General features: G+C 39.8%; 1 protein-coding gene across 3 annotated transcripts in view; it reads right to left on the bottom strand.

Moving 5' to 3' along the window:
• The window catches only part of slc30a7 (solute carrier family 30 member 7), a 46,975-nt gene that overhangs the window by 1,448 nt on the left and 23,227 nt on the right, over positions 1 to 22,300 (bottom strand). For 2 of the 3 annotated variants that reach the window (XM_084692379.1, XM_084692381.1), the window contains 3 exons: positions 21,768 to 21,903; positions 13,073 to 13,163; positions 2,606 to 2,755 (listed from right to left, as the gene is read on the bottom strand). In XM_084692379.1, the coding sequence (XP_084548505.1) occupies positions 2,606 to 2,755; positions 13,073 to 13,163; positions 21,768 to 21,903 (377 nt within the window). Of the gene's footprint in view, positions 1 to 2,605; positions 2,756 to 12,571; positions 12,761 to 13,072; positions 13,164 to 21,767; positions 21,904 to 22,300 lie in introns of those variants that run through there. The other variant, XM_084692380.1, reaches the window with a different exon arrangement.

Below are 22,300 nucleotides of genomic sequence, written 5' to 3'. Positions count from 1 at the left end.
GGGGGCATATGGCACCTTCCATGTCATATGCAAACAATTTGTAATAGTTTAATTAAAAAGGCAAACATTTGATAAGCGGTTTCCTTTCCTTTTTAAGATACAAGCTGTCAATTTGTTTTGGTGTGACAGGAAAGACAGAAAGAGAGGAGAAGACAGCAGGCAAAAAGACACCCCCCCAAGAAAACTCCACAACTGAGATATCTGTCCATAGGTCCACGTCAAGCCGTAAAGCTTTTTATTAAATTGTTTTACTCTACAATCATGCAGTTTTAGTATTTTAGGTAAAAAATGTACCGAATATTTGTGCATGTGAAAGAGCACAGAGCACAAAAATACAGCCATCAGCACGCCCGAAGTAAAAGACCTATGCTTTGTGTGCACATAAAATTAGCAAGAATAAGCCACACTTCAGAAAGTGCGACAAGCTAGCTAGCTCCACTTATAATTGTTCCAGTCAATAATAAGAGCGGTTCCCAACAGGGGGGTCGCGGCCCACAAGGGGGCCTCAGCAAGCTATGGGGGGGGTTGCGTCACAATTAAAAAGTGTTGAAGAAATTAATGTGACAGCTGAACCCCCGTGCTAGCAGTGAGGGTTAAGAAGAACGATATTACATTCACTAGTTTTTTAATCCATTCATTATTCACGTCTTCTGACATTGTTGTGATGCAACGTTTGATCGTATTATTTGATAATGGTATCTTCGCCAATTGTTTTGACTTGTCCTCTCAAATAATTCCATGACAATCTCTGTTGCGCATGGCAAAATCAAAGTTTCTACAATTGTATGCCCTTATCTTTGCTCTGGCGATTTTGTCAGCAACTTTTTAAACGTTTCTTGTCAGTAGCAATGACTTCCCTCATCTCATTTTAGGAGTGTGTCAATTCTTTGGCCTTGCGCTAAAAAAATGCCCTGAGGCCTGTTCCATTACATTTTTCCATTACATTTAGTCATTTAGCAGACGCTCTTATCCAGAGCGACTTACAGTAAGTACAGGGACATTCCCTCGAGGAAAGAAGGGTGAAGTGCCTTGCCCAAAGACACAACGTCAATTGGCTCACATCGAACTGGCGACATTCAGATTACTAGCCTGATTCCCCACCACTCAGCCATCTGACCCAAAAAGGCAGCTCAAAAAAGCTGGACTTAAACTGCCAAACCAGACTTGAATAATCTTACTTATTCAAGCGGGGCTTTAGCGGTCCCATAAAGGCCCATTTCAGCTCACGCAATCCTACTAATTCAAGTCAGATTTAATTAGTCAAGCTAATTGCGCATATACCCTATTCTTAAACAGCCCTAAAGGTAAAACATGGATCATACAATCCACCATGGCAAAACCAATGCACACGGCCACGTGACTTTTTCCAGAAAGAATGTTTCTTTTAAGCCGTGTACTATGACAGCTTCCTCATCCACCCATAGACTTATATATTAATAGACACAGCTACTTCTATCTTCCAAGATGGCATCCCCATTCATTTCTATGAAAAGTGAAAAGTGGTGCAGTGAGGCAAGCAAGAACGCGAAACCGGACCACGCCATCTTTCCAGTTGCGGTTCTTCCAGTCTAGCGATAAACAGTGGTTTGCTTTTTTCCTAGCTCCGAGACTCGTGCACGCTTGCAACTAGCTGTACACGTCATACTTTGCGACAACCATTTGCGAGCATAGACTTATACGGTCACGAGCATGTGAGCTAAGTGGCAGAATGGGGTACAAGTTCGCGGTGTTGGGGATGAGTTGTTTGCAAATGTCTTGTTAGCCCTCCATGCATTGACCAAATTATTACTCACTGCCAGCAGCTGTCCTCACACTGATTGATAAAGCCTAACTAAAACATGTGAGTATTGAAGTCCCAGACAGCCTACATTGTGTAGATGTACATTTTGTAATAGCCTGTATTCATTTTTTTTCTACAAACCACTGGAAATACTGACATTTTTGTTATTGCATTTCAAATAGGGCCTCTTTATAGGCTAATCATAGGCCTAGGTTTTTACTTTACAAATCACAGTGAATACTGATTTTTGTTATTGTATTTTCAATATTATAGGTTATTTATGCATAAACCTACCTAGTTATAGTAATAAACATACTGTTTGTTTGAAAGCATCAATTTTTGTCATCATTGCTGCAAGCTTAGGAGAGCGATAATATAACTTGTGAAGGAGGCCCTAAAATATTTTCTTGGGGAAAGTGGGGTCTCAGACAAAAAAAGGTTGGGAACCACTGATGTAGCTGCAGTGTTTCACGCTCTATAAAGATGCATCATTTTGTTCATAGTTATAGCTAGACTAAGATCACATTGAGAGAAGTCAAGAAGGGCTTTGGCTCAAACATTTCCCAAATAACATTTTAGCTAGTATTCACTGATATCAATTTATTTAACATTTAAGAATTAGTAAAGCATCCTGTAAATGTTGTGATTCATGCAAATCAAGTAATTTATATTTATACGTTTTCTTATCAGTGGTACTTAACAACAAAGCTTTTGGTGTATTCTAAACATAATGGATTGTCAATATCTACGTAACATTTATTTTCCTCCAATATCTCCTACACCTCATATTTTTGTTTTGTGTGTGTCAAAATGTATGCCTCTTACTTGTGTGAAAATATTGTGGGTTTGGCTCAGTATCCAGCGCACATCAGCATCGGGGGCCACAAGGAGCTTCAGGGTGCCAATATAAACATCTGTGCATAGGGTCCAGAAGTGAGGCTCTTGCAGATTATATACTCCCTGCAGCTGCTGCACCTACAAAGGAAAGCAAACTTGAATTGGTGTATGTTTTAAACTTTGAATGAATTGAACCTTTTGCATTAATGACTGCTTTAACTATCTGGTGTTGGTTTTACTAATTTGAGCAAAACATTGGAATCCACATTATCCCAGAGAGACTCGATAAGTGCAGCTAGTTCAGGCAGGGCAATCAGACAGCGCACATCATCCTTTTGTCGGGGACGTAAGGCGTCTTACTCCACCTTCCTCCGCCCACTACTAATGATAAAATACAATCTGTAACTCAATTTAAGTATCTTGGGTTGGTCCTCGACCCCCAACTAAAATTTGATAAACATATTGAGAAAATATCAAAAATAATAAAACAAAACTTAAATTGTTACAAATTAATTTGACATTACATTCCGCACCAGGCAGCCCTGCTGTACATGCATGCTATGATCTTCTCTCATATTTCATTTTTCATACTCATGACAGCATGGGTCCTGGCAGCCCCCTCAGCTACAAAGCACATTGGTTCACTTTATAACCAAGCAATGAAAATTATGGATAGAAAACCAATTCGCTTTCATCACTGCCACATTCTTAAGAAATTTTATTTATTAAGTTATTAATTAAAATGTATTCAATCTTCAGCGATTTATGTTCTCAAATTGTTATTTAAGTGTACTAATAAGTTGTCTCCTGAACCCCTGAGTACATTCAGAGACTAAACAGCGGTAGAGTGACAAGGGGCTCCCTAAACCAAAATTGTAAAATCCCACAGCGCAGAACATCTTTTGGTACATCAGCCTTTTCTTACAGGGCTTGTAAACTGTGGAACTCACTGCCCACAGAGATTAAGATAATTTCTGAGTTTAAAATGTTCACCTTTAGGCTTAAGGCATGGCTGAAAGCAAACCAAAACTTTATCCATGTAAATGTCTGAGCGTGAATGCATTTTCAATTAGTAAAATTGCATTGTGTACCCTTCAAATTAATTCTTAGAATGTGTGTGTTCTGAATGTGTATTTTTCTATTCTGTATTTTTTTAATTGTATATTGTTTTTATTATGTGCTATTGTAGAAAGGCCCATCCAGGGACGGGAGTTGAAAATTAGCTCTTGCTATAAACTTTATGTGCATCACATCAGCTGCAAACTTTGCTCTGTAGGTATGTTTAACTGCATTGTCCCTGTCAAATAAATTAATAAATAACTACATTATACACCAATGTAGCAGCACATGCACATTGGGTCACGTCCGATAAGGCGTCTTTGAAAGACGCGCGGATATGCACACACTCACCCCGGTTGTTGTATGATCAATGTTGCTGCAGCCCTCCACCATCCCCTTCCCCCCCATGCTGTCTGAATGTTCTATCCTTCTGGGGGATTATATCTATATTGCTCCCTGCTTCATTAGCAGTGTTCTTTTGCTTACTGTGTAAGATGTTCCTCTTAAGAGTACGTGCATTCATTATTATTATTATAATTAAATAGCTATGATTGCTTATTTCATAAGCCTCACCATTTTTTTCTGCAATTGCAAACATGGCTTTATGTTCCAACTTCAGAATGACCTTATTTCCAAATGCATGAATGGTTTACTTCATGTAGGCCAGGGGTGTCCAAACAACAGCCCGCAGACCAACTGTAACTTGCTCTCTCGCCATTGTGTATTCCACTCTCATTATAGTACAGGCGAGTCTACGATGGCACTGAAGTGCAAATGACACCCACTAGCATGAGTGCATGCCCCAAATGAAAACACTCCCCCTGAATACAAGTCAACTCCCCCCAAATAGGATGACGTGCTTGCCTCCCCCCAATACAAAGACACGCTCCCCCAAATGGGAAACGACATTACATTAACTCAAAAACACATTACATTAACTCAAAACGGTTTGGCCTTTTCCTTGTTAAGAGGCCGCAAAGCCTTCACCTCTTCTACCAAGTCCAAAATGGACTTCTGCTGGAGATGGATAGCCAAGGTTTCCCCAGAAAGAAAATCCAACAATTTCCTGATTTCTTCAAGATCTTCCATGGCTGGATTCTTCTTTGGTCCCATACTGGCAACAGGTAGGAGTCTGACATGCGCAGCTTGATCGACTTACAGATCTTACAGAATTACATTCTCTTAAATAAATCATTGTGTATAACACTTGCGTTATCCCATCTGCTCTACTTTCATAGAATTCATTGCTTTAAGGTTAGACTGATTATTACGAAGGCTTTTATTCAATAAGGTTAAATAAGGTTTCCTCAGTCGCTTTAACAAAACATGACGTTGTGCCCCCCTGAACTAGATACTTTATTATAAATTAGGTATTGCTAATCTTAAACCGAGCAAACCCCGTTACAATAGGCACTTCTCTCCACAGCACAACTTGCATTTTACTGATATTTCCTGTCATTTTCACTGACTGAGTGCCAAAGCCGTTTTCCCAACCGCCAATGACAGATCAGGAGCGCCAATGACAGATCCCGAGCGCCAATGACAGATCCTGAGCGCCAAAGGCAAAAAAATCTGTGATGAAAAAAAAAAAAGCTGTGTTCATCACGTGTGCAATGCATGTCAGCGAATATGTTCTCAATAGTATGTTTCAAGTAGGCTACAGCCGAACCCTCGTTCTGTTTTGATCAATAGTAATCAAGTTGTTAAGCGTGTCTTCTTGTCTGATCAATTACGCATCTGTGGGGTGCGCGAATGGACAGAGTGGCCACTAAATTGTCGTTCCGCTGCGAGGGCCAGCCCGACTTGCACGAATACACCTGTATAAATGCAAATGAAATTTCCACTCAAAACGCTGACAAAAGTTTGATTTGCGCTTCACACCGCAGCTGAGATTGCGTGTGTGCATCCTTGAGAACTGTAAGTCGTATTGCTTGTGTTGTCAGTTCATTTAAGCCTATTATTGTATAGGTCTATTAGTTCTTGCAAATTTAAATAAAGTTAACAGTTGATTTTTGTTGTTCGTATTCTTCCCCTGCTAGTTGAATTGCACATTTCTGTGCAATTCTGTTGATTCTATAGCGATTGCTGCCCTTGCTCAGGTTTGTATTTTAGGTGCATTATTATGCTGAAGTTGTTTTAATTCATAAAAAGTGGGTTTATTGTTAATATTTGCTACAGAATTCTTCGGCTATCAAGATCAAATGAAGTAGGCAGTGTCCATCCCATAGGCAGACATCCAAAACTGCAGAGACTCATTTCCGGGAGGTGGCTTACATCACATTTAGTCATTTAGCAGACGCTCTTATCCAGAGCGACTTACAGTAAGTACAGGGACATTCCCCCGAGCCAAGTGGGGTGAAGTGCCCCCCTCCCCCGAGACGCAATCAGGACGTGCAATATGCACCTATCTCTACCAGAAATGACCATTGGACTGTCTCTCGCTCGCTCTAAATACAGAATCCCCGATTTCCGGGAGATTGTATAGCATTACCACTTGCAATAAGGAAAATGAGAAGAGAACCCTGTTTCATTCTACACTTCTACACAGAGTGCGGCTTGTCTGGTTTGTTATATGTTTTAGATCTATTACTTTTATCACTTGTATTATTGTTTTTGTTGATTTTATGTAAAGCACCTTGAGCTGCAATTCCTGTATGAAATGTGCTATATAAATAAAGTAGGGCTGTGAAATGATTAAAATGTTTAATCAAATTAATCACAGGTTTCTATGGATTAATCATGATTAATCACATATTACCGATTTTCTGAATTGTTGTCATTAGTGTGCGTCTTTGATTTTGCGTGTGCTCAAGCACTCCTTATATTTTTTTAATATTTTCTTAAATATATTGTTTATTATCATTTGATGCTGGTAGTTTATGAAGAAAGGGACATCCTTAGTTTTTTCATTCAATATTTTGCATAATAATACATACATGTATTAATTGTTATCCAGTGAAATTAGGGATTTATATTAGCAAGGGGGTTTACTTTTTATCATTTGATGCTGGTAGTTCATGAAGAAAGGGACATCCTTAGTTTTTTCATTCAATATTTTGCATAATAATACATACATGTATTAATTGTTATCCAGTGAAATTAGGGATTTATATTAGCAAGGGGGTTTACTTTAGCACTTTTGCAAGGCACTGTATTCATGTCACATTCTCATTGGGGGCTGAGCACCCCTAAAGGTCTGATCCTAGAATCGCCCCTGCGACGCACCATATAAGCTTGAGTTTAAATACATTATTTAATGTGACTTTACTACTGTACATGCAAGTCTTAGCTAAATGACTTAAATGTATGATGCACTTTTCGATCAGTCCTCCGACACCACAACACGATACTTGCCGAGTATAACAGCGCAACAGCTCAAACACAGGCAGGGATTCAATAGCAACGCTAGCGCTAAATAAGTATTTAGCTGCTAGGCTCCATGACGCCGGGTAAGAAGGGCTTGTGAAACTGCTCACCAAAAGAACGAAGGGGCATCCACGTCTGGCAGATTAAGACATGTTCGTAGGAACCTAGCGAAAAATATCCTAAACTTTCCAAAACTTTTAGCTAGGTTTATAGGTACCTAGCGAAAAATAGCCTAAACTTTCCTAGACTTTAAGCTACGGTACTAATGCAGAAGGAAAGCTGATATCGCTGTCTTACTAGAACGTCGTATCTATGCGTTGTTGCTAACGTGTGCACCCAATGAATTCAAAATTTGCAGGTCGCACATGCGCGAGTGCTTGTAAAAAATGCTTGCACTGTCTCAAAAACTGGTCGCAAAATGCGACCATTTGGTCGCAGTCTGGAGCCTTGCTGCAGAGTGTGCATATCACTTTGGTTTTATTGGATGTTCCATCTTAGTTTTTTCGGAACACAAACTTCTCATCCAGAAGTTGCAGATTGGGTGGAATTGTGGTAATATTACGTTAAATGCGTTCAACAAAAATAACGAATTAATCCTGTAATTTAATCATAACGCGTTAACGCGTTATTTTTCACTGCCCTAAAATAAAGTCTTACTTACTTACTTACACTTAATATTTAAGTGTAATTGAGCAGCAACAAATCTTGTGCTTTTTGATCTGTGCAATCTTCATAAATAGGCTAATAAGTAGGCCTATGCATAATTATTTAAAATACACAGAAATATAAGTTGTAAAATGTAATAAAACGGACCCTTCTGCAACGGACGTAGGCACACTTCACAATTTATACAGAATTTGTACCCTCTCTAATTTCTTGTTATTTTCAGTTGGTATGTCATTGCTTCTCTGCCCTAACCTTTCCGACTCAATGATATATTTTGGTTATAGAACGTTGGTGCTTTGGTGAGTTGTATGGCAAAGAGGAGATGGTGTTTACATCAAGTTATACAATTGGCTGATGAGTATAGGAAGTTTGGTCCACTGGACTATCTTTTCCATTTGAAAATTTCCATAAAAATACCCATCCAGCAGGTTCCAGATCCTACAGGGTTTGAAGGACTGAGGCAGTTACCCTCAATGATCGTGTTGGGGGGAACAGGGGCTTTGTGCACTACCAGGAACAGCCAAAGCTATACAGAAAGTGCATGAAGCATGGGCCCCTCGCGGAGGCGTGCCAAGAAATTGTGTGAGGGAAATGTCGGGAGATCGGGCACGCCTTCGCGGAGTGCCCTAATGGGAAGAGATAAGGAAAACCACCACCTCCAGCTGAACCTCGCCAAAACAGAACTTCTCATCATCCCGGCTAAACCCTCCATCTCCCACGACCTGTCAATCACCCTGGGATCTGCGACGGTGACCTCCTCATCCTCTGCCAGGAACCTTGGGGTTACAATGGATGACGAGCTCTCCTTCACGGCCCACATCGCCGCAGTCTCCCGGTCTTGTAGATTCACCCTCTACAACATCCGAAAGATCAGGAGATACCTGTCTGAGCACTCCACCCAGCTGCTAGTCCAAGCACTGGTCCTCTCCAAGTTGGACTACTGCAACTCGCTGCTCGCTGGTCTCCCAGCATGTGCAACCCGCCCTCTTCAGAGGATTCAGAATGCAGCGGCCCGCCTGGTCTACAATCTACCCAGACGCTCCCATGTTACCCCGCTCCTCATCTCCCTCCACTGGCTACCCATCAACGCCCGTATCAGATTCAAGACCCTGGTCCTGACCTTCCGAGCAGTGAACGGGACTGCACCCATCTACATCAAGTCTCTCCTGCAACCTTACACCCCCACCCGTCACCTACGGTCTTCTTCAGACAACCGCCTGGTGGTCCCACCGCTCAAGACTGCCCGGTCCCAACACAAGCTCTTCTCCTGCCTGGCGCCCCAATGGTGGAACCAGCTCCCCAGCTCCATCAGGGACACTGACTGTCTCCCCACCTTCAAGAAAAGGCTCAAGACGCACTTGTTCCGGGAGTACAACGGCACTTAAGAATGCATGGCTGGATTTGTTAGTCTCCTCCAGGATCACTACGACTCTTATTGAGTGACTTGTTGCTATTGTAGGTTAGATATAACGAAGTTAAGTCTTGTACTTGCTGTGTAATATTTTACTGTTGATTGTTCTTTTACAGGTACAGTCCTGCACTTTTGTGGTTCATGTTGTTTTATTTTTAACTTGTATAACTACATGCTCTTATGGGTCTTCCCTTTTGGCACTTGTTTAGCTTTTTCACAATGTATGCTTCATGTTTTGGCTGCTTGCAATGTTTGGGACTATCTCGTTGTTATGTTCAGTGACCTATGCTCTTTTGTAAAGCTCTCTCTTGGAAGTCGCTTTGGATAAAAGCGTCTGCTAAATGAATAAATGTAAATGTAAATGTAAATGTAAGGAAAAGGAAGCAGAGAAAGAAAGGGCGGAAAAGGAGTCAGAGAAAGAAAGGGCGGAAAAGGAGTCAGAGTGAGAAATGGCGGAAAAGGAGGCGGAGAGAGAAAGAGCGGAAAAAGAGGTGCAGGAGGAAATGGCACAGAGAACGGTCCCGGTTTTAAATATTTTAAACCAAGAGGCTGAGCACGGGAGGCGGGAAGAGCGCAAAGAGGAGGAAGAGGGGGAGGAGGAGAGCCCAGGAGAGGCCGCCAGCGCCACCTCCTCCTCCGACTCCCGTGACTCGGCCGAAAGCCAAGGAAGCAAAGTTTTAATGCCATGTGGCCAATTCCCGGCGAAAGAAAAACAGAAAGATCTGTCCTTTGACATTGATCACGCCGGGAAGAGGGGGAGGCAAGAAGTGAGCTCTGGAGAGTCAGATTCCTCTTCCAGGGTATTTTTTAACTCTTACATTTACATTTAGTCATTTAGCAGACGCTCTTATCCAGAGCAACTTACAGTAAGTACAGGGACAATCCCACCGAGGCAAGTAGGGTGAAGTGCCTTGCCCAAGGACACAATGTCATTTTGCACGGCCGGGAATCGAACCAGCAACCGCCCGATTCCCTAACCGCTCAGCCACCTGACTCCCTCCCTCCTTCTAGCTCTCCAAACCAACGGCCCTTTTCCCCTAAGGAGAGCCTGGGCCTCCGCCACAAAAAGAAGACCAAGAGTGAGCAGGAGAGCGTAGAGATTTCATAGGTCCGGTTTTAGTGCTTGTTTTATCTGTTGATCACTGTCCCTTTGTTTTATTGGTTTTATTTGATCACCCCTTTTAGGTCCAACCCCCTTCCCTGGTTTTAGTAACGCGCACGTCCCCTTTAACCCCCTTCACATTTTTTATGGCACTCACAATCACCACTCTTAATGTAAGATCTATTAAATCAAGTTTTAGAGCCCAGTCCATTTTTACCTTTTTCAAGCACTATCCAGACAGACATTGTTTTAATCCAAGAGTGAGGACTGCCTTTTAAAGCTTTTTAAAGTGGGAGAGCAAGTGGAGCCAGGGACCCACAGTGTGGAGCGGATCCAACAACAACAAGAATGAAAGAGTGACGGTTTTAATAAAAAATGCACACCTCTTGGTGAAGGGGAGCACAGTTTTACATAATGGATGCATGCTTTTATAGCCTGGCTGCCAGCCCACAAAAAAATGTGTTCCGGAAGTTGGGTCTGGAGGGTCTCGTATTGGGAAACAACTACAGAAAACCAGAATCTGGGCGTACCAATGAAATTGCCAGGGTGGGCTTTATACGATGATGGACAGATGATCAACAGTAACGTAATCACCCACGCCACAAAAGAGCGCTTAAGTTGAATTCGTTTTGAACAAACAACATATTACGTTGCTCTGATTGGTGGTAGGTCTATCCAATTGAGCGAAGAGTTTTTAAGGATTTTGAACAACTCGACCGACGACCTGACAGTTGTAGAATGGGCATTGTATCCCTTTTATTTAAGAAAAATGACAAAACGGACCTTAAGAACTGGCGACCTATCACTCTTTTAAATGTTGATTGTAAAATTTTTAGCAAGATTTTAACCTCCCGTATGTCTTGTGTTTTAGGGGATCAAGGATCAAGCCTGCGCCATCCCGGGAAGGAGGATCACGGACAGCCTGGTACTGATTAGAGACGCCATCTGTTTTGCGAGAGACAGAAACATTCGGCTAGTAGTCCTAAATTTAGATTTTGAGAAAGCTTTTGATCGGGTCTCGCACCAGTACCTTCTTAAGGTACTGCAAAAAGGGGGTTTTCCGGGGAGATTCCAGCAAAACATCACCAGCAAAATCCTTGTTAACAGGTTCTTATCCAAAGCAGTTAAAGTGAACTGCGGCGTCCGTCAGGGGTGTCCCTTATCCCCCTTACTCTACGTCTGCTGTATAGAGCCGCTGGCGCAGACCTTGAGAAGGGACCAACTCATTTGTGGGTTGGGGATCCCGGGGACTGGGGGACTGACTGCCAAGTGCATTTTATACATGGATGACATCAATATTTTATGCACTGACCTTTTATCTGTAGACAGGACCCTGGACCGGACAGACTGGTTTGGCCTCGCTTCAGGTGCCAAACTTAACAGGGACAAGACTGAGGGGAGACTTTTCGGACCGTGGGGGGAGACATACATGACTAGGCTTCCCGTGACGACGACCCAGACCGACCTCCGCATCCTAGGGGTACAGTTCGACCGGGAAGGGGGAGGGAGCAGTTCTCGTTTCACGTGAAATTAGTGAGGACTGTTCAAATGGCGGTGTCAAGAAGAGCAGTGGTAAAATACAAGTTATGAAAAGAGACCGCGTCCGTGTCTCATATACAAATATATCTAAAATGAACTTAAGAGTTCATTCGGTCGGTTACACTACCAAAAGTTGAATTGGTAATATTGTTAGCGATGCTAGGGTTATTTATCTAACTGGACTATAATATTTCACTGGGTCTGCAGCTGTCTGATTAACTGAAATTATTATGAAATGTTATGTCCTACTAGCCATTTGCCTACTTTAGCAAGTCACTGTATTTCCAAGCCCTGATAGTGTAACTGAGACGACACAGTAAATAATTCCTCTTTCAAGTAATTCCCCGTTCAAGTGTTGAGCATGAAATTAGCTGTATGGTTAGTAGAGATCTTGAGACGGTGACCGGCCGCAGTAGAAGCCGCAGCTTATTTTCCGTAACATACGGTAGTTGGTGTTGAAGTGGCTCTTTGTCTGCTGCTGCTAGTAATAGCTAAACTTGGCCCAGCAGCACTTGAAATATTATCAGAAATGTCTGCATCTTCCACGGACACATTCTTTGATTGGAAAAACTGTGTTAGCTTAGGTAATTTCTCCCTTAACTTCTCCTCCTTTTTCTTATTAATTTTTTCACTGCCACTTTGAAATCGTTTCATGTTTCGGCAAACATACACACTCCACCACACTCTCCTGACAGAAACGTCATAACCTGAATCATATGTTCCATGATGGATTTAAGATAACATTTAGCAATAAAGAATAGAATTAAATAATTGTGTTTTCATGCTTAATTTGAATTGTCATTCGTTTGCAATGACAAGTGATTTATTTTAATTAAAAAAAACTTTGTAAATACGACGAGGCCCCCCTGGTTGCCGAGGCCCTGATGGGCAACTGCCCGACTTGCCCAATGGGACGCACGGCCCCTGAAAGAGCTGTCATGAACCACATCCCACAAGGACAAGAGTTGTCCATCCACAAGCATGTAAGGTTCTTGGCAAGCTGTGGTAAGTAAAAGTACTTCAGGATTTATTTTTTATAAACATACTTGACTTTCATTTACGTCATTCCTTTTCAGCATCCTATGCTAAGGCAAAGCAATATTTTGATACGTCTTTGCAGCCAGATTTTCTTCCATCTTGATTCAAAAAGTAAACAAGGCCTTTTAAGCATTTCTTTTCAAACCTTAGAGTAACATGTTATTTCCTCAATTGTATCATGCAACACACCTGTATGGAAGTATCTGCACTTGTTGTTTTCCCCCCCAAAAAATACCTGTCTGTCTCTGTGACTGAAACATTGAGCCGGACTTACCCTCTGGTAGCACCCTGGTAGGGCAGTGTCCAGTGATGGTGGAGTACGTTGCATTAATATCCCAATAGATTCCCTTAGCAGTGGCACCACACTGTAGATGGAGAATCATCAGTCAAATCAGATTACAAGTATTGATATGACTAAATTTTTTTTATCAAACTGTTTAATGTAAATAAATAAAACGACTAATACATGGGCAGTAGTGGTGAGATTTTTAGTTACGCTTACATTTGGCAACAGCATTTTAGAACCTTACTCTACAGTGTTTAAACATTAGCACAAGAATTGAGCACATACACGCATTATTTGTGAAATGTGCTGTACCAAAAACTGTTAGAGTGCATAGGACAACAGGATGGAAAAAAATCAATTCTCAGAACAGGATACTTGGATAACTGCTTTCTAGACTCTATGGAATGCAGGAATATCAAATTATTATTTTGAAAGTTTGAGAACTGATCACTGTAATTAAGTTGAAAGTCCACTGGTGTATAGCTATTGACCCAAGGATGCGTGGTGCCACAAGTGACATTTGGATGAGCTGTTCCATACATGAAAAATAAATAGGTCTATAAAATATATGATTTCCAACACACCTGATTCAAACAAATGGGTTGTTATCAAATTCAGCCAAAACCTGACAACCCATCATTTGAACCAGGTGTGTTGGAAAAGGTCCCGAGGACCAGGATTGACAAAGGCTGACTTTTTCGCTAATTTAGCTATTAAATCTGATCTATTACAGGCAGAAGTCCAGAAGAGCAGTGCTGCTGACTGACAATGCAATTTCAAAGGGTTTTCTTTACGGATGAAATGCTGCGACACAATATTAAAGTGCATACTTTATTGTAATTATAGATGATTTACTTTTATTATGTTAGTAAATTAATGCATTTATTGATGAAAAACTGCCTGTGTTTTGTCTTATTCCAGGAAACTCTGTGTGTCGTGTCACCGAATCAACAAACACATGTTAATCACCGGCTAACACTAACGGGAACAGGCACTGCACTAGTATTTTGTATGTTTGAACTTGTCACAGTTGAATAACATCAGTTCAGTGGGTAAAATGGACATACATCGAACTTCAAAGTCCATTTACACCTCTTTCCTGTGCAAATCTCACAATTAAAAAATGTAGCTTTAAAACGGTCAATTTCTGGTCTGTACCTTTGTCACGCCCCAATACAATTTCCCATGAACGGGAGTAGCGGTTGTGTATGTAGTCCATATATTTACTGAGTTTTAGGGGTGGGAAAATAAATAATAATAAATATATATGTGAGATAACAATGGTTTGTGCTAGTCGAAGGCAAGCACACCCCAATTACACTGCATAAAACTTTAAGTGTAATTTCATTACGAACACGTAATAAAACAAGCCCAATTGGTGTCTGGTTTAATGAGTGATCAAAACACCTGCTCTGGCGGAAGTAGCCCTGGTCCAGCACATTAAATATTGACAATTGTTTTCCAGAATGAGCGAGCTTAAAGAGAAGGATTCAATTTATATAGCACAGCTGGACTCAGGGCTGAGGTGCAAATGGAGCTGGGCCTGGCTAAAGATCGAGGTCAAGACCCATGTGAAGGCGATTTTGGCACATTTTTTTGGGCCGCTACCCTCACAGTTAGCTGTGTTGTTAATTCCACGCTCCTTACAAGTTGTACCTCGTTGTAAAGGTGACTAAAGTGGAGGACTAATTGACCGAAATAACGTTTCCGAACTTTTTTTGTTTGTTGTTTTGACTATAAAACAGGCGGGGGGGAGGGGCTGTATAAAAAGTGACACCTTTTTCAGCCCTTCAGAATTTGCAGGTATGCAAGGAACCAAACACTCGACAGGCTGTGATGTTTGTTTATGAGAAGATCCCTGTGAAGTTCGACCCTCAATTACACATTGCCTCAAACCATTTCACAGAGGACAATTTTGAAACCTGGGACAATGTAAAGCAGGATTTGCTATGAAGCTGTTGCTGAAAAGAGGTGTTGTTCCGACCTTATATTTATCACAACACCAAGCTGTAGTATGATTTTGTCACTAACAGTTATTAGCAATGCTAACGTATAACAAGCTCTTTGGTATCAACTCAATTTGCTGTGTTTGGAGGAGGAATGCTGCCTATGAACCCAAGAACACCATCCCCCGCGTCAAACACTGAGGTGGAAACATTAGGGGTGGAGGAGCTGGACAAAATCCTTCCTGAGATGTGTGCAAACCTGGTGGCCAACCACAAGAAACGTCTGACCTCTTTGATTGCCGACAAGGGTTTTGCCACTCTGCCCTGAGTCATGTTTTGCAGAGGGGTCAAATACTTATTTCACTCATTAAAATGCAAATCAATTAATAACCATTTTGACATGCATTTATCTGGATTTCTATATTATTTTGTCTCTCACTGTTCAAATAAACATACCATTAAAATTATAGACTGAATTTCTTTGTAAGTGGGCAAACGTAAAAAAAATCAGCATGGGATCAAAACAAATTCCCTCACTGTATACACCAGTAGTCTATAATGATGTGCCAAATGATGACAAAAATGTAAGTGAATTCTATGAAGGGCATTTGTGTGTTGACTGGTAAGAGGAATTCTTATGACATACGGTAATAATAATTGTAAAATGCTAATGTTTTGTAAAGCAAATAAAAATCACAAATGAAAGCATTTTGCATATTCACACGAGTGAATCAAGTCATTTTGTGACTGATAGTTTGCAACTATTTTGAAAATGGTATTCTAAACCATTTACGAATATAATAAGGTAGGCTCTAATAAAAGGAGATAACGGCATGGGCAGGGGCTGTTATGATAATTGGATTCACAATAGTGTTGCTGAACGTTCTTGAAGGCTTATTAATTATAATAATTAAAGACACAGACAGATTACTAGGCTTCTTGGCCAAACTTTATTGTCCCCACTTTCTTCAAAGTCCAACGTCCTCTTTCACAATCAATGTCCCCCTTTGTCTAATACTAATCGCTTAATATTTTAACAGTCCAATCAATAAAATTACTTACAATAACATTTCTGAAATATTGAGAGGTGTAAATGAGTAAATTAGCATTTTAAACCTCTTACTGCAATGAATGCCCATTTTCTGTACAAAAAGTGTGTGAACCTAACAGTAAGCTAAATGTAAATACAGATGTATTTTGTGATTCACAAATGTAATGCGATTCACAAATAAATGACCATTACATTCGTTTGCAACCTGACAAACACAAGTTACAAATCGGAAAACACGAGTTACAAATCCCTGCATTCGTTGGTGTGGATTTTTGGAACTTTCCTGATGCGCTTAGATTCACAAATAATTTTTTTCTAAAAGATATCCTCTGCAGCCTATCAGATGTCTCCAATTTTAGCCAATCACCGGAGAATGTCTAATATGGGTAGACGGGCTCTGCGTTAGCCTAGGAAACACGGAAAATTATTAAACATGAATCCTGCCATTCTCAAGAATATTCAATCACGTATGATCATCGGTTGATTAAGATTACCAAGCAATATTTCACCTACATGCTACCAGACGACATTGCTCGTGATCTGAAGGAGACGATGTCCGTCATTATGGCAGGTTGTTGAAGTCCACATAGACACGTTAATGTGATTGGCAAAAATTGGAAGAGACGATCTGATAGGCTGCAGAGAATATCATTTATAAAAAATGCATTTATGAATCTAAGCGTGTCAGGAAAGTTCCAAAAATCCACACCAACGAATGCAGGGATTCACAACTCGTGTTTTGCGATTTGTAACTCGTGTTCTCCGATTTGTAACTTGTGTTTGTCAGGTTGCAAACAAATGTAATGGGGGTCATTTATTTGTGAATCGCGTTACATTTGTGAATCACAAAATACATTTGTAAATCACGAAATACATTTGTGAATCGCGTTACATTTATTTGTGAATCATGAAATACATTTGTGAATCGTGTTACGTTTGTTCGAATCGTGTTACGTTTGTTTGTTTGAATTATGAAACTAATCTAACTCCATAGTTTACCAGCAAAAATCCTGTACACAATGCAATACCCGAGATTTATTCTGTTTAGTCTGTAGATGTAAAGGGAACAAAAAATGATCTCTCCTACTATAGGCTAGTTATAGGAGAGTCGACCTACTTGATTTATCAAATGCAACTTTCGTTTTACACATAATGCACTTCTTGCGCAACCCACCATCCACACTTGGAATTGGAGTCCCAATGTTACAGTAGGCTAATAACCTTCATAAAACCACAATAGACATTGTCAACCACATGATATTATCCACTGTATACAATGCCTGTCATTTCGAAAGTTGTTAAATTGAAAAAGCTAAGCATGTAACAAAAGTAACATAATTTCTTAACTAATTACATTTGGCTGTCATTTTTGCAAAAGCCTTCTTGGACCGTGTTCTTACAATAAATGAACATTACATGTTTTGCCAGTATAACTGGATCAAATTAGACCATTGAAAGTTTATGATGTCGCTGTGGTAAATATATAATGCTACAGCCTGATCCAGAACTCCCTTTGTCGGGTCGGTACGCTACTTTTGACTGGGGACGACAACGCAATCAGTCAGTTGATTATAAAATGTTGGTAATTTCGGGCTTTTAGAGACCAACTGCAGTCCAACCTGCAACGTGTGTGACAATCTTTTAGGTAATAAATTACATTTTGCTGAATGATTGAAGGAATACACAACAAATGTTCTAATGAAATAATAGACTGACAACACGGAAATGAATGACAGATTGACAAAGGAAAGTTCATTTTCCGACCTTGCCTTTAGCTCCGTGCGAGAAGCGTCATCTGGCGAGAATTACGTGTCGGTAACAACGTGCCTGTCTGATGACTATGGGGTCATTTGAAGCCTAACAAAGCAATTAGTAGGGAACAACGGCTCGGTGCTTATAGTGTTAAACCCATTTTCTGGAATACCCCCTAGATTTGAAAATACTGAGGTATGAGCTGAGGTATGTTTTCTGTTGTCTTTCTGTCTTGTTCTGCTTGATAAGATTGTGGGTCTTTGCATAACATATACACTTCAAAGATTCCCATACATTGATTTTTATTTATTTTACTGTTTAACATGGCAAAAATATATTGTACAGGAGTTTACGAACGGTTAATATCATAATTCTCTGCACAAATGTGTGCAAAACGGATACGTTCAAGTTAAATATAATAATATTCATGGTTAAATATATTCCACGAATATAATAATCCAGTCCAACAAAAAGTCCAACAAAAAGTTTGTATTACGTAACGCTCCAAAAACAATTTAGTGCTCAAATTAATGCAAAGAACTGTTTTTTGCATTTATTTTATATATTATATATTTTTTTATTATTTAGATTGTTAGTTCTTAGGATTAGTTACACTACTGTACTTTCTACTTTTGATTAAAGATCCGTATATGTATATATGTTTATTGTTTGCACCTTTCAAATTCTGAAATGTCTTGCGCGCTCGCATTACTTGTTGAAGTCCCTATCTACACTCACATCTAACCAATACTAGGACCATAGGTTTGGGCTGAGCCCAAATATTTTACAACGTCTGGGTCCGCCCCTGTCTACCGCTCCAAATATAATTCACATTCTGTAGGAAACACTGCACTTCCTACCTCAACAGTGTTTTTGCTATATAGATTTTGCAGCGGCAACCCATTGCTGCAAAATGATTGCCACTGCTGCTTCAGAATTTTATGAAGTCGACTCTACAATTGCAGAGCTGTCGGCTCTAGGGAACTCAATGAACGGTCGTCCGCTCCCTCATCACTTGTACAATGCGCAACTGGAACAGTGTCAGGACATCATTCACTCTGTCTTTTTTTTTTTGCTTTGGTATCTAGTACCTTAATTTCACTGGTATTGGTACAGACTACTGAAATGTTGGTACCGTGACAAAACTATAGGACAGAATGATGTCACAAGGTTCAGTTGCTTAGATTTGATTTTCTTAATGTCATATGGCTGAGGGGTTAGGGAATCGGGCTAGTAATCAGAAGGTTGCCAGTTCAATTCTCGGCTGTGCCAAATTACGTTGTGTCCTTGGGCAAGGCACTTCACCCTACTTACCTCAGGGGAAATGTTCCTGTACTTACTGTAAGTTGCTCTGGATAAGAGCTTCTACTAAATGACAATGTAAAATGTCATATTAGGGCAGTCTCTCCCAGGTAAGAAAAAAATATGCTACGTATACTAAATCTTAGCATACTTGAAGAGTGATTAAACATCAGTATACTTCAAGTTATTGAATGATTAGTTAATTTGAAGTGTGCTATTTTGGAACAACTTATTTTGTACTTAATATATTTAAGTTGTGATTAAATTGTACTAACGCACAATTTAAAGTATGTTAAGTGCACTTTTATGTGCTAAAGTGGAACAACTTAAAGTATACTTAGTATATGGCTTTAAGTATATGGCCATGTCCATCATCGGCTATGCAAATCATGAGGATAGCCTATTGTAGCAGACCTTTTTATGTGACAAAGGACAAGGGTGTTTGTCCCTCGGGAGTTGCTTTAGGCTTGATGCTGAAACCTAGCCTGGCTGCCAGCCCAACTTATCCCTGCCCACAAAAAAATTTGGTCGGGAAGTTGGGTCTGAGTTATCAGACTCATATTCTGACTAGAATTATGAGTATGACAACGTCAGGTTAGCTGAAACCATTAGTTTACGTGAAATCAGTGAGGGCTGTTCGAATGGCTATGTCAAGAAGAGCAGTGGTAAAATACAAGTTTTGAAAAGAGACCGCGTCCGTGTCTCATGGTCCACACAATCATATACAATTATATTTAAAACAAGCTTACAAAGAGTTGTTTACACTACCAAAGTTGAATTAGTAATGTTAGCATTAGCTTGCTAGCTAGCCTATAACATTTCACTGGGTCTAGCAGCTGTTTAATTAACTGAAATTATTATGAAATGTTATATTCTACTAGCCATTTGCCTACTTTAGCAAGTCACTGTATTTCCAAACCCTGATAGTACAACTGAGACGACACAGAAAATAATTCCTCAAGTAATAAGCCCCGTACAAGTGTTGAGCATTAAATAGAGATCTTGAAAGAAGCCACTTGTTTGTTCTAAAACCGGACTATAAGCCGCTTCGAAATAGAAGCCGTACAAGCACAAGAAAACTGTAAATAAAAAAGAGGTACTTTACTCTACTACACACTACAGTAGAGCAAATTTATACCAGTACACTGAAGGCTGAATTGATGAAGGGACTTCGAAAGTAACTTAAAATATCCTAACATTTCAGCATATTAAAATGTTTATTTTTTAAGTAAACTTTAAGTGCATTGTTACAAAGATATTTTTTAGAATGTATTTTAAAATATACAAACAATATGTAAAAAAAAAAAAGTTAGTTGTACACTTTAGAAATTACATATACGTTTTACTTAGTCTATTTTTTTTATAATATATTTACTAAAAGTGTACTGTAGTACAAGTGTGTTCAAAGTATTAACGTTAAAATTGGTAAAAGCTTGATGGTAGTACACTTTTTCTTAGTATATTGAAAATGTACTATTTTTTTCACCTGGGCTCACTTACTGGTAATAAGGATTTTTCTTTTTCCCCCGCATAAGTTAAATATATATTTATATAATTAAAAGCCTAAATGTGCTTACTCCTTTCTCTTTTTTTCCAAAGCAAACTACAATAATAGATTTTTTTTTTTAAATGTTTACATTCCAGCAGCCATTATACCAACATAGCGCAAACCTTATATACATTTGTAAAATGATTATATATATTTTTGGTCCATCTTTGAGCCCCCCTCATTTAATAGCCTATATACGAATATAACTGACTGCTGAAAGAATGTAACATACTCTGTACACCTAATACAAAAATGTTTAATTAAAAAGTGCAAAAGTGGATGAACACACAAAACAATTACAATTAACAAATGAATAATCATCCTTGACATAAGCCTACTTAGCGTACTTCAGTAGTTTGTTGACGGCCCCCAAACATTTGCATTGAATTGGTGATTGGAGTCAGGTGGCTGAGCGGGTAGAGCATCAGGCTAGTAATCTTAAGGTTGCCAGTTCGATTCCCGGCCGGCGCACATGACGTTGTGTCCTTGGGCAAGGCACTTCGCCCTACCCCTCGGGGAGAATGTCCCTGTACTTACTGTAAGTCGCTCTGGATAAGAGCGTCTGCTAAATGTATATGTATATAAAGACAGGTGCGTGAAGTGCTAAACCCTTGGTGCACATGTAATCAAGTCAGCAAGATAATTGAAAATATCTGTTCAATATAGAACTTCAAACTAACTTTACCATGGTCATTTTTGCGTATTTCTCTGCTTCCTCACTGCTGACATGTTTGGTGCATTGATAAAGCGAGCATGCCTTACTCCACGCTGGTTACCATTTGATTTTTATTGATATTATTCTAAACTCTCCATACATATTCCGAAAAGTCTTCCCCTCTGAACAGTATCAAAAGGCAGAATACTGTAATGCAATAACAGACTATTACAACTTTTCCCATTTTCTCTGTCTCTGTGTATTTGCCACATGACACTGTCGCACAATGATGTGTCCACAGGTTGTCACAATGATGTCATTTTAAGGCTCCACCGAACTGGTAGAACTCCACAAACTTCAAAATGTGAAGTCGCAGACCCCTGTTCTAGTTTAATCAAATGTCATAGCATGAGAGCAGTTTAACTCACCTGACTCCAATGAGAATAGAAATGAGCATGGAGCAGACTGGATCAGCGATCATCAGGTCATACTTTTGCATTAGGATAGCCGAAATTATTACTCCAATGCTTCCCAGAGTGTCAGCAACAATATGTAGAAACACTCCTGCAAAACAAGACAGTTTCAACAACAAGTTCTTTCCATTATCATTTTCCAAAATAGATGTTTTGTCCTCATATATTATAGGGAAACGATCATACATAATATTTGCATCAAGTGAAATACTGTACTTAAATTTTTGGGGGATAACCAGAGAACTGCTAGAGATATAAAACACCCCTACTCGTCTTTTGATATGCACAGGATTCAAAGCCTATTGTCAATAGTATATAAAAGTTACATCTTTAAAAAAATCTGCAAAAAGCTGGAATTAGTTTCTAATAGGTGTGTCATGGTACATGCATCGGTACCGCAAATTCACAGTACGGACGTCATGGTTCGACACATGCAGTCAGACAAGGAATAGACCCCTCAGTCGGTCACAGGCATTTCTACTTTATGA

The sequence above is a fragment of the Hypomesus nipponensis genome, chromosome 26, assembly GCF_054491055.1.
Source record: "Hypomesus nipponensis isolate SF chromosome 26, ASM5449105v1, whole genome shotgun sequence".
NCBI classification, from domain to species: Eukaryota; Metazoa; Chordata; class Actinopteri; order Osmeriformes; family Osmeridae; genus Hypomesus; species Hypomesus nipponensis.
This window is presented reverse-complemented; position numbering and strand designations above follow the sequence as displayed.